The sequence below is a fragment of the Cibotium barometz genome, chromosome 63, assembly GCF_041138505.1.
Source record: "Cibotium barometz isolate CiBa-2024 chromosome 63, ASM4113850v1, whole genome shotgun sequence".
Lineage (NCBI taxonomy): Eukaryota > Viridiplantae > Streptophyta > Polypodiopsida > Cyatheales > Cibotiaceae > Cibotium > Cibotium barometz.
In genome coordinates, this window is record NC_141108.1 from 3,866,163 (window position 1) to 3,882,301 (window position 16,139).

At 38.6% G+C, this 16,139-nt stretch overlaps 1 protein-coding gene and 1 pseudogene across 2 annotated transcripts; one reads left to right on the top strand and one right to left on the bottom strand.

The window, feature by feature from the left end:
• Positions 1 to 822: 822 nt before the first annotated feature.
• On the bottom strand, positions 823 to 2,527 carry LOC147603580 (uncharacterized; annotated as a pseudogene).
• An 8,635-nt stretch (positions 2,528 to 11,162) lies between these two features.
• On the top strand, positions 11,163 to 13,259 carry LOC147603581 (polygalacturonase-like). 2 transcript variants are annotated; one of them, XM_086796250.1, is made up of 3 exons: positions 11,163 to 12,361; positions 12,474 to 12,595; positions 12,902 to 13,259. In XM_086796250.1, exons 1-3 carry the CDS (start codon positions 12,208 to 12,210, stop codon positions 13,106 to 13,108), a joined length of 483 nt encoding a protein of 160 aa, XP_086652376.1. In that variant the 5' UTR covers positions 11,163 to 12,207; the 3' UTR covers positions 13,109 to 13,259. The 2 variants fall into 2 exon arrangements, with proteins under 2 accessions (XP_086652376.1, XP_086652377.1); XM_086796251.1 differs by having other exon boundaries at positions 12,905 to 13,259.
• The last annotated feature ends 2,880 nt before the right edge of the window (positions 13,260 to 16,139 follow it).

A 16,139-nucleotide genomic window follows, 5' to 3' on the forward strand; every position in this document is an offset into this window, starting at 1 on the left:
GCACAGAAGTTCAAAGATGATAGCTTTGTGCCAGATGATAGGACCTTCATGGAGCTTCAGGCCAAATATGGCTATGATAAGTTGAATGACTCCACAAAGGAGTGGATGAACAGAGTAGGAGAAGATAGCAAAAGTTCTATTAACCTTTGGCAAGACCAACTGTTTGCGAATGACAGATGAGACTCAGGTTCTCTCTCTCTCTCTCTCTCTCTCTCTCTCTCTCTCTCTCTCTCTCTCTCTCTCTACCAACTGTTTGTGAATGACAGATGAGACTCAGGTTCTCTCTTTCTCTCTCTCTCTCTCTCTCTCTCTCTCTCTACCAACTGTTTGTGAATGACAGATGAGACTCAGGTTCTCTCTCTCTCTCTCTCTCTCTCTCTCTCTCTCTCTCTCTCTCTCTCTCTCTCTCTCTCTTTCTCTCTATTTATCTATCTATCTATCTATCTGTGTGTGTGTGTGTGTGTGTGTGTGTGAAGAAATGATATGTAGATTTATGTTTCCTTAATTATTTTATTTTGCAGAGTACGTTTGAAGTCAATGACGAATTCTTACAGCGGCATAAAAGGGAGTATTGTGGCCGAGACGCAGCTCTCTCTCACTACCTACCCAAATTGTCTAAGGCAAAGATGATAATCTACCACAATGCCATGAGCCAGGAAGGGAGAGTTGCAAATTTTTTATTCAAGACATTGTCCCTGTTTCTAGGTGGAACAATTATTCCTAAAAGTTATGAGAAGATTATTTTGATAGAGAAGTCCACTTCCTTAAATTTTTTTGGATGCTACCCTGGCTATGCCAGTACTGAAGGGGTTACTTTCATGCCTATGCTGCAGTAGCATTGTCTCTAGGCATAGAGAACCCATAGGGACTAGAAGAGCATGGCAAACACCGTTTGCTAAGGTATAAAGGAAAGCCAGAACCACACAAATTACAAAAGTATTTGAATGGAAAGATACATTGTAAAAGACTTATGTGTTACATCTATATGTCCAACGATGATTAACAAAAATCTTTTGTTCTCTCCATTTGTTTTGTGCTTGTATGGCATGTGGGTTTGTAAATGCTTCAAGACGCTTCAATCTCTTGCTTTTCATATCTCTGAGTGTCTACATCAGTTTGGATGACCTCAAGGTTTCTTTTTTGTGTAGTTGTTGTAGTATCCTTCTATAGAACCATTGGAACACTTCTTGTAGGCTGTTTGCCTTACTTTTTCCACCACCATGTTGTGCATGCCTGAAATATGCATTTCGAGCCATATAGTGTGATTTCTCAAGCCCTTGTGTGTTCCAAATGCTAGGATCTCCATACTTGTTGATAAAGTAAGACATGTGGTTGTAGAGAATATGTTGCATAAGAAAACATACAATGTAAGTTGTATGGAGGGCTAGGAAACAAGAGTAAGCTAGAAACATACCATGTAGTGTGTAATGTTGGTGTCAGTCCAAGTAGCTCTGAATGCTTTTTTGAATGCTTGTAAGTTGTCTTGAAAGCTCTTTTTGTCTTGCTGGGAGTAGTTGACTTTCTCACACATTTGGAATAGAGTATCAATTGAACGCCAAACATTTGCTTTGACATTCCTTGAAGCACCTTCATGGTCTTTCACTACATTATGCAGCTTTTTCCATTGTTGGTATTTGATTCTGCTTGTATAGGTTATTGTATATTGCTTTTCTAACTTTGTGGGTTTGTGTTGTTGATTATTCATTGGCTTGGAAGGAAATCTTCTTGCCTTAACACCTCCAATAGAGGGCTTCATTAGAACTTTCTTTTCATTAGATAACTTTTTAGTGTCCTTCAAAATCTGGACATTACCTCCATATAGTCCAATTTCAGATAGCACCTTCTCCAATGCATGGATGGCTTCTTTCCTCTTTGCTACATTCTTGATCTTCCAAGCAAAGCCAATGTAGAGATATGCCAGTTTCTCTATGATACGACACAAAGCATGAAGCGTGCATATATGCACATTGGAAAGAGGAATCTCAAACACTGGTTTAAAGTTCTCATCCAAAATTTATTTGTTTGGTGGTCGTCTCCACCACTTAGAGTCCATCATCCTTGCGGAGTCCATGCAGTAAAGGCATGGAGACTTTGCATTGGCCCCTTTGGCGCAATTAAATAAGGACTTGAGAGTCTTCAAGTCACCCGCAAGATGCCATTGAACTTGAAACTCCCCCCTTTTCTCTACATGGAGCATCCTGGTTACATTCATCTGTTCTTTGATGAGATTGGGGATATGTGTATGATGGAACACCCAAAACAAGGATTCATGGTCCTCTTTCTTGACCTCAAATGAACCTAGCCACCAAATGTTTGTGTCAGACTGCACGCTAAAATACTTTGGATCATCCCTACTGCAATTAGAAAGATCCCTATTCATAAGTATTATTGTGACCCTTTCCATTTTTTTCTCCTTGATAATCTCGCACTCAGCAAGCTTGATGACAAATTGAAGTACACCTCCTGTCTCCTCAAATGTAATATCATAGAACTCCACCATTCTCTTTTGCAAGAGCTCCAAGTCCATGAATATATTGTTGTGTTCATTGTAGAATATGCTGCCACCTTCTCTCTTAAACTCTCCTACAATGTGGTATGAGTGACTAACATGGTGAAGTTGTTTTGTGTTTAATTCTTCCCTATGTCTTCAAACTTTTGTAGGTGTTGGAAGTAGCTTTGCTTTGATTCCTTTGGCCTCAAGGACTGATGATGCTGACTACTGGATGGCACTATAACCCTTACAACTGACTCCACTTAAATCCATGGTAGATTGAATATCCGCAGTCGAAACTATATTGTTGGTTATAAATTCATCCACTATATCTCGTTGAACCACTATATCTCGTTGAACCACCTTGAACTTCTTCTCCTTTATCATTGAACCACTATATCTCGTTGAACCACTATATCTCGTCTTGAACTTCTTCTCCTTTATCATTTCTTTTGCCATTCTTGATGTTATTAATGATTTTAGTTGCTTTTCTAGATTAAGATTGGGATTGATATTCTCTTTATCAGGATGTATGATAACCCTACAAATACAACACTACTTATTACTAACCCTACAAATACAACACTACTTATTACTAACCCTACAAATACAACACTACTTATTACTTATTGCCATTCTTGATGTTATTAATGATTTCAGTTGCTTTTCTAGATTAAGATTGGGATTGATATTCTCTTTATCAGGATGTATGATAACCCTACAAATACAACACTACTTATTACTAACATAGAGAACATGTAAATCACAAAGCAGCCCCGCAAATAAAATAATATTAACTGCTAACATAAAAGACATGTGAGTGGGAATGCATTGAGTGCAATATTACCTTATGGCTTGGATTCTCTTCTTCAGGCCTCCAGAACCTTAACTTCTCGACGTTTTTGAGCTTTCTTCTCCATATGCGTGATCCAATGCTTGTGTCTTTTTCTATGTATTTGCGGAGGTCACTTCTTAGTTTGTTGATTTGACACTCTTGTTCTTTCGATCTAACTTTCTGTTTCTTGCATTCAGTAGACAAGCCAAGAAGCTTAGCTAAATGTTGTGAATAATGCCTCTCTCTTTCTTGCATGTAAGAAATTGACTTGCAATATTCTAGTAAGCCTTTGGTGCCATCACCTGCAAAACGCAAGAGAGTTGTGGGATTTGAAAAGGGAGGATGTGAAGCAGTATGGGGGGTCAATAGGATAGATGGAGAGATCACACCAAAGATCTATGTGTTGCTTCCCCGACAACCCGGATATGGTCTTTGACATCTGATGAGAGCAATAGTTGACCACTTTTGCGTTTTTGAATGGGCGCATACTCACTATCTAGATCAATGTGCAGATGGTACTTTCTCTTAATCCTTTCATGATGATTAGATTCTTCAATAGAATGAGTGTGTACATGGTTGTTCTCCATTGAACTGTTCTAGAAATGAGTAAGTTGGATATGAGGCAAAGTGAAAGAATATGACTTGCTATGGTGAGAGAAGGCTTGCATTTGTCTTTTGAAATTGGAGATGAAGGTTCTCATTCCCTCCAAACTGTCTTCCATGCAATAACAACCTCCTGAACTAACTTTATTCTTGCAGTTTCGAATGTATCATTTCAAAGAAGGTTTCAACGAACTTTATGATGGCCGCCCAGGAGAAGATTTACCTCTCTGGCTTAGAGGCTACACTTTTACGACTTTTACGTTCTCTTTATTTTAACACTTCAAGATTTTTTCTAGAGAGAGAAAATAAGAATCGTCGATTTTCTTACAAGGCTCTACAAATGACCTCCAAAATGTCTTAATGAGTTCATTCAAAACTCCAAGAGATAAAGAACAGAAGGTGTGGAAGACCTTTGGGCAAAAGAAGGCATGGTTATGTGAATTTTGTGCACCATTGGATGAAGATCTGGATCAAGGGCAAGGAAGAAAGCCACCTTTTGAAGAAAAACCATCCATGGATTTCCAAAACCACCCTTCTTCTCCCAAAACCACCTTCCTCAATTTTAATCTTCTCCATAATCCATCCGTATGGATGAAATTAGCTCTTTGAGGAGATCAAGGGCCTATTCTCAGAATTGCTAAGCTCATCTTACAGAGGATTTCTATATTGAAGGGCACAACATTTTTCTCCTTCTTCAATTTAGTTTGAAAAACTAAGCTAATTTATTGCTTTTTCTTATCTTTCCGTTTGAATAGAATGGACCTGTAGTAGCCGAGAATGGACCTGTAGTAGCCGAGATGGCATCAATCAGTAGTAGCCGAGATGGCACTGGGATAATTTATGGTGATATGGAACACTAGAATTTATTACACATAGAAGTCCTTGTTGATACAATGTCTTTTGTTACGATTAAAGAAGACACTTGAATTTATATATTATATGACAATTTATCTCCTTTGCTTGCAATAACCAAACATGCATCTGAGGTCAATTGCTTATCCAAGCAAGAGGGATGTTAAATAATATCCACCCTTTAGTTGTACGAGGACGCCCGGTGCTAGTGTGCCATCCTAGTGAATTGGTATTGTGGGTGATTCCACATTAAATATTGATTACCTAGTGGTATTGACATAGCTTGAGACCATGCTTGATGGGTGTATGTTATTAAGGTGTAACAAGTAGTACCATGCTTGTTGACAACTGTATTGTGCTCAAAGTGAAACAAGTGGACTATGCTAGATAACTGCACACAGTCAAAGTGAAACAAGTGGACTATGCTAGATAACTGCACACTGTCGAAGTGTAACAAGTGGTTTATGCAACTGATGTGCCATGCTCATAGAAGTGTAACAAGTGGTACCTCACACCATGATAGATGATGTGTATAATGATACTCTCATCATCACATAGTGAAACAAGTGGTGAATATATGTTGTGTTTATGCCTATTAATGTTTCATATTGGGATTAATTATAAAGAAGGGTAATTAATTGGAATATGTTATAGAAATAGGCTATGAGCAGTGCATGTGTGTCGCACATAAGGGATCTTGTCTATATTGTATAAGGGTGCAGAAAAGTGTCATTTATAGTGTCATAAAATTATCATCAGAATTGTCATCTGAGTTGTCATCAAAAGTGTCAGAAGTGTCATTTAGGTTGGGATTTGAAGAGTCGGTTAGGATTTGAATAGTTACTTAGGAATCAAAAGGTCAAGAGTCATTTTGAATATGAAGAGTCGCCTAGGAGTCTTTTTAAAAGGCATAGCCTTCTTGTAATCGTGGAAGTAAGTGTGGGTGTGAGAAATCAAGAATCAGTTATCAGTTATCAGTTTCGTCTCTCTCTCTTTCTCGTCTCGCTGAGGAATGCTCCAATGCGAGTCTCTTGTGTGTGTTTGTGGGAATCTAGTTGAAGCCATAGCTTCAACACTTGGCGATCAACACGGTGGGCATCTTGTCTCTTGCTGGCGGAGGTTAGAAGGCAGAAGCGATGAAGCATACACATGGCTGATTGCAGAAGGCGTCAGGAAGGTTGGTGTGGATGGCGCCAAGCCAAAGGCGCAAATCATAGTAGTCAGGAGGTTCTCGAATGCTGCAGTTCAATCAGGAATTCTTTATTCAGCGAGACAGCAGGGTGAATCCGTTAACAAGGGAAGCATCTTGGTTGGCCAATTTCAGCACCTATGCGGATAGCGTTGTTGTGTGGAGATGGCAAGTGCAAGGCTCAATCATCGTACTATTTTCTGTGAGCAATTTGGCTAATTCTGAGGAGGAAGCGATTTCTTTTGCTGTTCAAAGTTCATTCAAGGTGGGCAGTTCGGCGCTCATGGCGGCGGTTCAGAATACACAGCTCAAAGGGGTTGCATCAGGCGTCAAGAGAGGAGCACTGGGGCAGGCCGAATGTGAGAATATTCTGTTACAGAAGGGCGGATGCCAGAAGCAATCAATATTTTTTGTCTTAATAAAGGCCACCATCGATAATTTCATATGCGCATTATTTTTTGTCAATGGTTCGGCTGTATACGTAGCAGAAGCTTCATTTCTTTTCATGCCATATGCTATGGTTACACAAGAGCGGGTTCACGCTACTAGATTTCAGAATGGAGGAGACACAGATGTTGCAGAAGGGCGAATCATCAGAGGGGCGTTTTCTTTTCTAATTTCGTATGGCTGTTTTTATGGTAGCAATTCAGGAGGCTGTTCATGTGCGATAATGGTGAAGTTACAAATGAGGACCTATTGCAATCGGTGAAGGAGAGTTTTAACGCATTTGAGGGAGTCATGCAAAGAAAATCAGTGTGAGAAGTTGATGAGGAGGAAGTCTCTCAAGGTGTCGACGTCAAGAGGAGCTTTTTGAAGCAGACTCAAGCAGGTGACTTTTTGCAAGGATGGAGTGATCCGAAGGGCACATACTAGGCAAAAGATCGGATGTACCACCTGGCGACGCAAAGCCTGCAAGCGCAATCTTGGATGAGTTGATGGAGGAATCTTTTGGTGAATCGATGCCAAGATGAGATTTGCAAACTTGTCATTTATTGTCTCAAAATTCAATGTAAACCCTGGGATAAGGCACTTGACCTCTCTCAAGGGTGTAGTGGGTTCTCAACTTGCTTCGCAAATTGTTCCCTCGTGCGTGCCAGTGTATAAGGGTGCAGAAAAGTGTTATTTACAATGTCATAAAACTGTCATCAGAATTGTCATTCAAGTTGTCATCAGAAGTGTCATTCAAGTTGTCATCAGAAGTGTCATTTAGGTTGGGATTTGAAGAGTCGGTTAGGATTTGAATAGTTAGGAATCGAAAGGTCAAGAGTCATTTTGAATATGAAGAGTCGCCTAGGAGTCTTTTTAAAAGGTATAGCCTTTTTGTAATCGTGGAAGTAAGTGTGGGTGTGAGAAATCAAGAATCAGTTATCAGTTATCAGTTTCAGTTTTCAGTTTTGTCTCTCTCTCTTTCTCGTCTCTCTGAGGAATGCTCCAATGAGAGTCTCTTGTGTGTGTTTGTGGGAATCTAGTTGAAGCCATAGCTTCAACATATATCATATTATTATTTGTGATTTGATGATGAGTGCGAGGGTCACCGATTTAGGTGTCGCATGAATTTTATTATTGCAGTCCATGGTCACCTGAGCCTCTGAGCCATGCCTTTGTGCCTCTGAGCCATGCTCAGTCAATGAACCTCTGAGTCTGTTGTTTGTGGTATTCCATGTCCATAAGAACCTCTGAGCCATGCCTAATCAACCTCTGAGCCATGTTCAGACCTTTGAGTTTACCTTGCAGGTTATGACATTGATAGCTACGAGCATGATGATGTTGTTGTAGCATTTTCTTCTACACAACTGAGGATAGTTGCTTCCTCAAACGAGAGGACTGTTACGGTTATATATTTTATCATATTCTTGATGCTTAATAATCGTAGAAAATTATGCTTGTTTAATGTGTATAGAAATCAGCTTAATAATGGAATGCGCGAATGTGCACAAGGTAGTTATATGTGCGAATGAGCACAAGGTTATTTTATGAGTTATTTTTTTTGGCCACGTGCCAAATGTTTGTACTTGTAAATTGTTTATGCATGCTCATGCATGGCGTTGCTTTATTCCTAGCACATATGCTAGAAGAGTTTTTATTATTTACACTTAGTGTGTGAACAAGCTTTAGTGCTTGAGCTATTTTTGTAAAAAGTGGAAAAGCAAAGCTCAATTTTGTATGCACAACTATTAATAACTCCTTGGACTATTTATTGAATACAATTCTCAAAATACTCATGTCGTGGAAGGAGAGCTACATCAAGGGGGGTGATTGCACCCAATCTTGTGTTCTTTGATTTTATGCTCTTGAGTTATGCTATGGTATCTATGGTTTATTTTTTTTATTTATTAATTTGTGGATTAATAAATTCTCCATATACCTTGGTCCTGTAACATATTTTCAATATTTGGAGAGGGAATCTTTACAGGTGTAGTCTAGGTCAACTACCTATTTAACTTGCAAACGTGTTATGAATGTAGTGATTCCTTTACTACATATTCTGCTGGTATTGGTGTTGAGTAGACTGCTCACTCGTCGTCTTGTGCATGATGATGTTCTGCAGAGCTGGAAACTCAAGGCTCTATGATGCCAAGATCCAAGCTGCCAATTGTTTGCCTTCTTAATGAATCTTTGCACCATTGCTTGCATATAGATATGAATGTCGCCCCGAAGATGAAGTAATTCATACAACCACATCCGCCTGGAATTTTGAAAATGATTAACACTAATCATGATCAAGATAATGCATTTTGAAAACTAGATTAATAGTAATTAAAAAATGATTATCTCCTAATCAAAGTAGCAAGATCTAAGCTAAGAACAATGGATCAAACAAAGGCTCTGATACCCCTACAAGATAGGGAACCTAGGGGTTGCACTCATTAACATGGAATACACACACGTCCCACTCATCATAGGGAGTAGCACCTATTGCAGTCATAGTGGAGTACACACATAACTTCTTAAGAGGGAGAACTCACCATGGAAGCTTTCTCTAGGCAAGAAGATAACCAAATGGTGAATGTGTCAAAATGTATCAAAAGGTACAATGTTCTAGGGGTGGTGCCTTTTATAGTCCCAAGGCCCCATATGCCCTACACAACATATGTGTAAATGCCCCTAAGCCCCATGTGCCTAGGCCCATCCCCCATATGTATGTGCACACTAAAATCCCTTCATTACAGAGTCAGTGGTATGGGGCTTTGCCATCTATTGTATCACTTCAGTAAAAATACAATATTCTTCTCTATCTCTGTTATTGTACAATTTGAGTTTTGAAGTTTTGTGTTGTAAAAGGATATTTACGTGATTACATAAAAGTTTATGTTATTAACAAACGTTAATAACATGTTGATGTGGTCATAACATTAACAAGATTTATTAACAACATATTTTTATGGCCTATCACATTGTCCAACATCATGAATTCAATGTCAATATGGTACGTTAATGGTATCCAAAGCATGGCGTGTGAGCCTAGTGGAAGAATTCAAGTGGTCAAAATTCAATAATGTTAATATTAATGTGAATTAATGTTAATAATGGGTTTAGAGAACGTTATTAACATGTTATTAACAAATGTTAATGTTTACGTGATCACGTTAGTGAAATGTTGACATTTACATAATCACGTACGTCAGTGAGAAATCCTTGGTTAGAAATCATCCTTGCATACAAGACTCTGGTTATTCAAGAAGGAATGATAGACAAAGCATCTAAATTTCAACCTTAAGGGCCTCTCTCTCTCTCTCTCTCTCTCTCTCTCTCACACACACACACACACACACACACACACACACACACACACACACACACACACACACACAAATGACGTCTTTTGCACTTTGTATCTAGTATTTCAAATAATTTTTTAGTTCTATAAATGTAACGAGAATATGACTACAAGGTAAGATCTTCTTGAACTTATTTTTTGATAACATGATGAAGACAATGTGGTTGGGGTGGGAAAACCATAACAAGGTTGGGTTTGTTTTTTTTTAAAGCAAGGCGATTAATTTCTCTTGCCATGAAGATTTACCCCATTGAAAGAGCTATAAGAATTGATCAAGATGTACCCTATTCAATGAGCTATAAAAAATAGATTAGGAGAGTCTTAAATTCTTACCCCTACCTAAAGCAGGCATAGGAACGAGCTATAAGAATTGAGCAGAATGTATCCTACTGAATGAACTATAAGAATATAGTTTAGGAGAGTCTTAAATTCTTAACCCTACCTATTGCAAGCATAAGAGCCCTCCCTAAGATATATTATACCCCTTATTTCTTGTAGTGAGATAATGATATGGAGCTTTGCCATCTATCGTATCACTTCAGTAAATATATATTCTTCTATGTCTCTGTTATTGTACAATTTGAGTTTTGAAGTTTTGTGTGTCCTACTTCTTGTGAGTGTTTTCTTGTATACAATATGCATTGTATCATCTTATAGACCCAACCCTTAGAAATTATCCTCGCATGCAAGATGTGCTTGTTCAAGAAGGAAGGATAGACAAAGCATCTAAATTTCAACCTTAAAGGGCGCCTCTCTCTCTCTCTCTCTCTCTCTCTCTCTCTCTCTCACACACACACACACACACACACACACACACACACACACACACAAATGACATCTTTTGCACTTTGTATCTTAGTTCTATAAATGTAATGAGAACATGGCAACAAGCTAAGGTCTTCTTGAACATTTTTTTGATAACATGATGACGATAATGTTGGGTGTGGTGCAAAAACGATAACAAGGTTGTTTTTTTTGGTCAAGCGAGGCACGTAATATCTCTTGCCATGAACATTTACCCCATTGAACTAGGTATAAAAATTAATTAATATTTTCTGCTAATCAATAACGACATGCAAAAAAAAAAAACATTTTTTCCACATAGTGAGCAAGATGTATCCTACTTGAATGAGCTCTATAAGAAGACAGATTAGGAGAGTCATAAATTCTGAATCCTATCTAAAGCAAGGCATAGGAACCCCCCCTAAGGCAACCCCCTCTAAGGTAACACGTATGAGTGGGGATGGGATAGTTTTGTCGTGATTTGATTGGTCCTACAGTGGGGGGGGACCCGTGGCCTCGTGGTCACTCTTGCAAACATGAGGGAAAGTTGTGGATGCCAATGGGTGACCTGGGGGGGGGCCTGCATGTGACTTGACGTTTTATCATAAGACTCTACTCTAGAAGGGGGAGACATTCTATGCAGTAACACAGCTAGCCATAAGCACAAGAAGCAGAGCAGAAAGGCTTTGGGGCCTGGGCTGGCTTTGAATTCCATGAGATTATGCTAGCTGAATGCTTCTAAGGTCTACTATAATATATATATAAAGAGTGACCTGATCATTGATGGTGGAGTTAATGCCTTGCTTGCTGCGCAGGAATCAAATCGATGCAGCGATTATAATAAGCTTGATTATCATCATGATTAGAGATTGACAGAAGATCAAGGTTCCAAAGAGTGCTTTCTTGGTTAGAGGACGGGCATTGAATTTGATGAGCTTTCACTAATGTTTTAGAGGACAGGCATTGCATTTGATGGGGCTTTCACTAATGTTTCAGATTTAAGAACTGAGGGGAAACATGTAAGTTTGATGCAGTGAGCCTCGAGTTGATGGTGTCCCAGGGATGCCTGCATTTAAGGCTGCCTCCTCCTTGAGCTGCAGCTTTGAAATATTTTGAGCTGTCTTGGTGGTGTGTGTTGTTGAAGGGTCAAATTCAGGTCTCTTGTGCCTCCAATTGTAATTATCTCTTTGTCTCCCCTTCACCCATCTACAGCAGTTTCTACTTTGTACTCTCTCTCTCTCTCTCTCTCACTCACTCACACACACACTCACACACCCACACACACACACACACACACACACTCTCTCTCTCTCTCTCACACACACACACACAGTACTGTTTACTCAGGGATTTAATTCATCCCATTGGCTACAAATTTCACCAAGCCATAGCATTGCACCATTGCTTTCTGCATGAGAGAGAGAGAGAGAGAGAGAGAGAGAGAGAGAGAGAACCCCATTATGATGGTGGAGCGTTGCTGCAGTAGTGGTGGTGGTGGTGGTGGTGATAGTGGGAGTAGCACATGCAACAGTAACTTATAACCAGCAAGAGAAGCAGCACAGGCCAACACACTCAGGTTCACAATATAGCTTCTCATTGGCCTCCTCATCACAACCATCCTCTTCAGCTAGTGATCCTTATACTATATTATATTTCTATACAAGTATATATATAGCATGGTTCGAGGTTTCTTCATAACCCCATCAGTGCACAATCACCATTTTTTCCCATCTTATGGCTCCATCAACACTAGAATCTGGCACGTTCTCTCTCTCTCTCTGTCAATCATCCTCTTTACTGCCCTCATGAACCTTCAGCCGGCTTCAAGCGGTAAGTTCATTCATAATTGCATGCTCCGTTTATGCACTATTAGCCCTTTAATTTGACAAGAATAACAGTGTTAATTATCGATGATCACATTATTATATTTGCCTCTGATCAGCCACAACATCATCCACCATTGTTACAACCAAACGACCCAGTTTTGATCTTCGACATGGAGCCCGGCCCGCAGAGAAGCTACATATCCAAGCAGCCGCGCCCACGTTCGGCCGCTACTTGCTAGTAGGTTAATCGTCTCTCTAATTACCTTCTCGTTAACCTTAAACAGGAAATGATTGCACCTCGCAGAATCCCATCAAATCACAATATATGTCATCTGATTATCTTAATTATTACGGGTACTGTGATCAGTATCAATCATGTCAAGTGCAATCGATCTAACGAAATGGAACGCTTTAATTGATTGTTTTTAATAATTGTTAATAATTACTCTGATCAGTATCAATCAAGTCAAGTGCAATTAATCTAACGAGATGCAAAGCTTTTGATTGTTGATAATTACTGTTGTTAATTACTCAATTTATGCAGCAGGTGAGTGGAGCGGCTGGATCAGATGGTGCGTCGACCAGAGCTCTGGTGGGTTCATCGCCCCCCAAGTGTATTAAGAAATGCGGTGCCTGCACGCCTTGCAAAAGCGTGCTTATTCCCATCCACACGACCGCACCCGCGACTCCAACAGAGTATTACCCAGAGGCTTGGAGATGCCAATGCAAGGGCAAGACCTACAATCCTTAATCACGACTGATTAACCAACCAGTCATGATTAATGCGGCCTTAATCACAATTAGAAGCTCGGAATTACAGCATCATTGGAAGGGCAAGATCTACAGTGTATAGTGTGATGATGATCGTATCTAATCTGCAGTTAATCATTTTTTAAGATCGATATTCATTATCACTACAGGAAGCTTTCAAGTTGCACGCAGGTTTTAACTTAATCTCGATTATTATTAATAAAGAAGCGCTCTGCAACCTAATTCACTGTGCAGTGAGCAGTAGAAATGCTGCATGATCAAAATGTACATGGAACCTTCAAGAGCAGGGTCATGAGTGATGACCATCAGTCAAGTTCGTATGTGAGAAGCTTTTCTTTTTGTCAGAGATAGCGTAGGCTACACGCCAAGATGGCATATTACGAAGCAAGACAGAAGGAGAGCATATAATTAATTAATTAATTAAATGAATGTATGCATGTATATACGTATGTATGTGTGCTAATAATTACGAAGATAAAATGGATAACGATGTGCTCGTATATATATCTTTGCATTTAATTATCATGATTAAACGCATGGATTTATAATTAAACCTTCGCCTTGTGCTCGTTAACAGCTTAATTCTTTCGATTAGCAAGCAAGACCATTACTGGTGGCATTTGCGCAATAATATCTCTAAGGTGGAAGGCTTAGGTTTGTCATTAATTGATATCAAAGTGGCAGAATTTTATTCAGCGCTTTCATATAATTTCGTTAAGGCAGAACCTTTGCCTTGTCATTAATTAATCACTCTTTAAAAGAATATATATGTACTGTTACCCGCATGTAGCGACGGCGTAGCTCAATCCAAGCATGACGGACAAGACAGCAATCGATTAAACAAATTTCTTTCATTTCTCGCACGCAAACTTAAAATATAGTACTTAATATTATAATATCCGATCGCCGACAGGGTTCTAGTACATGTCTGGTACTGGTCTTGTTAATGTTTTAATTCCGTTAAAAATGTTGATTAAATTGTGTGACGAGCTGATTAAATGATTAATCGCCGACAGCGTTCTAGTACATGCCTGGTACTGGTCTTGTTAATGCTTTAATTCTGATAAAAATGTTGATTAAGTTGTGTTACGAGCTGATCAATATGATTAATGCGCATCGTAGTCGTTAATTATTACATGGCACCCAAGTTGCTAACATTATTTAAACAAGATGCGGGAACAATCGGGGTACGTAATATATAGATAAATAGCAGTAAAATAAAAAAGCCTGCTCTTGTCAACTCTTGTCTCTCCTTGTACCTCAGCTTTTCACCCCCCCCCCCAAAAAAAAACAAGCCACAACATTATTTTAAAGAAAAAAAACATAAATAGTATTTTGTTTCCTTGCTTCACATAGACCCTTCTACTTTAGGTGGAAACATATATATATATATATATATATATATATAGTATTTAGTTTACTATATAATCATATAGTATTTAGTGACATACTATCATGTCCCATGGTTTAGCTAGTAGTGTTCAAAGGCCTTCACCACTAGAGTACACATCGACTCACTAGTAACACAACACATTTTGCTACAACTGCATGTACAATTGCTAATGCATCTTTGGGGTTGTTGGTTGACTTAGTGAAGGTTTTTAATTCCACTAGGATTAACTTGGGTTTGATTGGGGGAGGGGTGAGTTTTGAGCTCCCAACCTCAACTTCCAAAGCACAAGCTCAACCATTGGGTTGTGTTCCCCACCCCCTATAATTAACTCTTAAAAGAAACAAATTTGCTAATGCTTTTGTCTGTCATCTAACAAGGCCAAACCCAGCCTCTCAGGAGAGAAGGATAAGTGTGAGCCCTATTCATGGTGGCTTTTAGTGACCCTTGAAAGAATAGCTCAAGAATCTAGTACATTACTCATTGGACGTGTACAAGAACATCTTTAAAAGAACACCCCTCACTAAACGCTCTATCCTCTCACCATCAACAAACATCACACTAGGAGCATTATGTCCCTCACAATCAAGCATAGCATGTGTAGTTGTTTTCCCCACTTTATCTCAACCACTATTCACTGTATAAAAGAAAGCATATTGAAATAAAGTCTTTAGAATCATACCTCTCTTTCACCTCTCCTTACAAGTACTATGTTGCGCACCATCAAGTCGAATCATTATTTGCCCTACTTTATCTCAATTACTTACCACACACTAACCAATCAATCCAAATATCATTTTTTATCACAAAGTACCTTTCTTCATGATAGGAAAAACAAATTATCCAATGGTCCTTTATTGTATTGAACAAGCTATATGAGGCATATTGGAAATCTTGTGTTCATTCTCATTTCATTTCATTGGATATTCCTTCTAGTTCGTTAATAGTTCTTTAATTTAAAGATATGCAAATCACTAGCTATATCACAATTGTATTATCATTGTTTAGCTTATGTTGGCACCATGATCCAATGTTACGCATTTATTTTGCTTTGGATATTCCTTCTAGTACAAAAACTTTTGGATTAAACTTCTATATTATTGCTTAGCTTATGTTAGCTGATGATATTTACATTTATTAATCATAATTCACTTGCATAAGCATATATTTGAAGAATATTATAGATTTAAAGATTTTATTTTTGCATGTCTACTCAATTTTTAAACTAAAATAGAATCTATTTTACTAAGTAGATACAAATTTTCCCAAAATAAAAAAATAGTTTGAGAAAAAACATAATTAAGAATCTCTTTAATTTGGCAAGTGAAAGTGTGTGTGCAAATGTTTTTAAAGCAAGGACAAGGTTTAGAACCATTATAATGCTAAGATTAGTTGATGAAATATGGTTATTACAACCATTTGCATAACATGAGTAGAGTAAGGGGGAGAGCATGCACATTAGAAAGGAAGAAAGACTAAGGATCTTAACTCAAAGGTTTATTTGTATGGTTACATGTAAAAGTTGAATTCAATGGTAAAAAAGGTAGCACATGGAAAGCACAAGGTGGCACATGGAGTGTGAGCATTTATTGACACATGGATGGCACAAGGGTGCCCATAG

Bases quoted from the DNA above. Each gene is read 5' to 3' on its own strand.
- LOC147603581 (XM_086796250.1), top strand. From the start codon at position 12,208: ATGGTTCGAGGTTTCTTCATAACCCCATCAGTGCACAATCACCATTTT. The intron at 12,362-12,473 runs GTAAGTTCATTC...GCCTCTGATCAG, and splicing joins CCTTCAGCCGGCTTCAAGCG to CCACAACATCATCCACCATT. The intron at 12,596-12,901 runs GTAGGTTAATCG...CAATTTATGCAG, and splicing joins CGTTCGGCCGCTACTTGCTA to CAGGTGAGTGGAGCGGCTGG.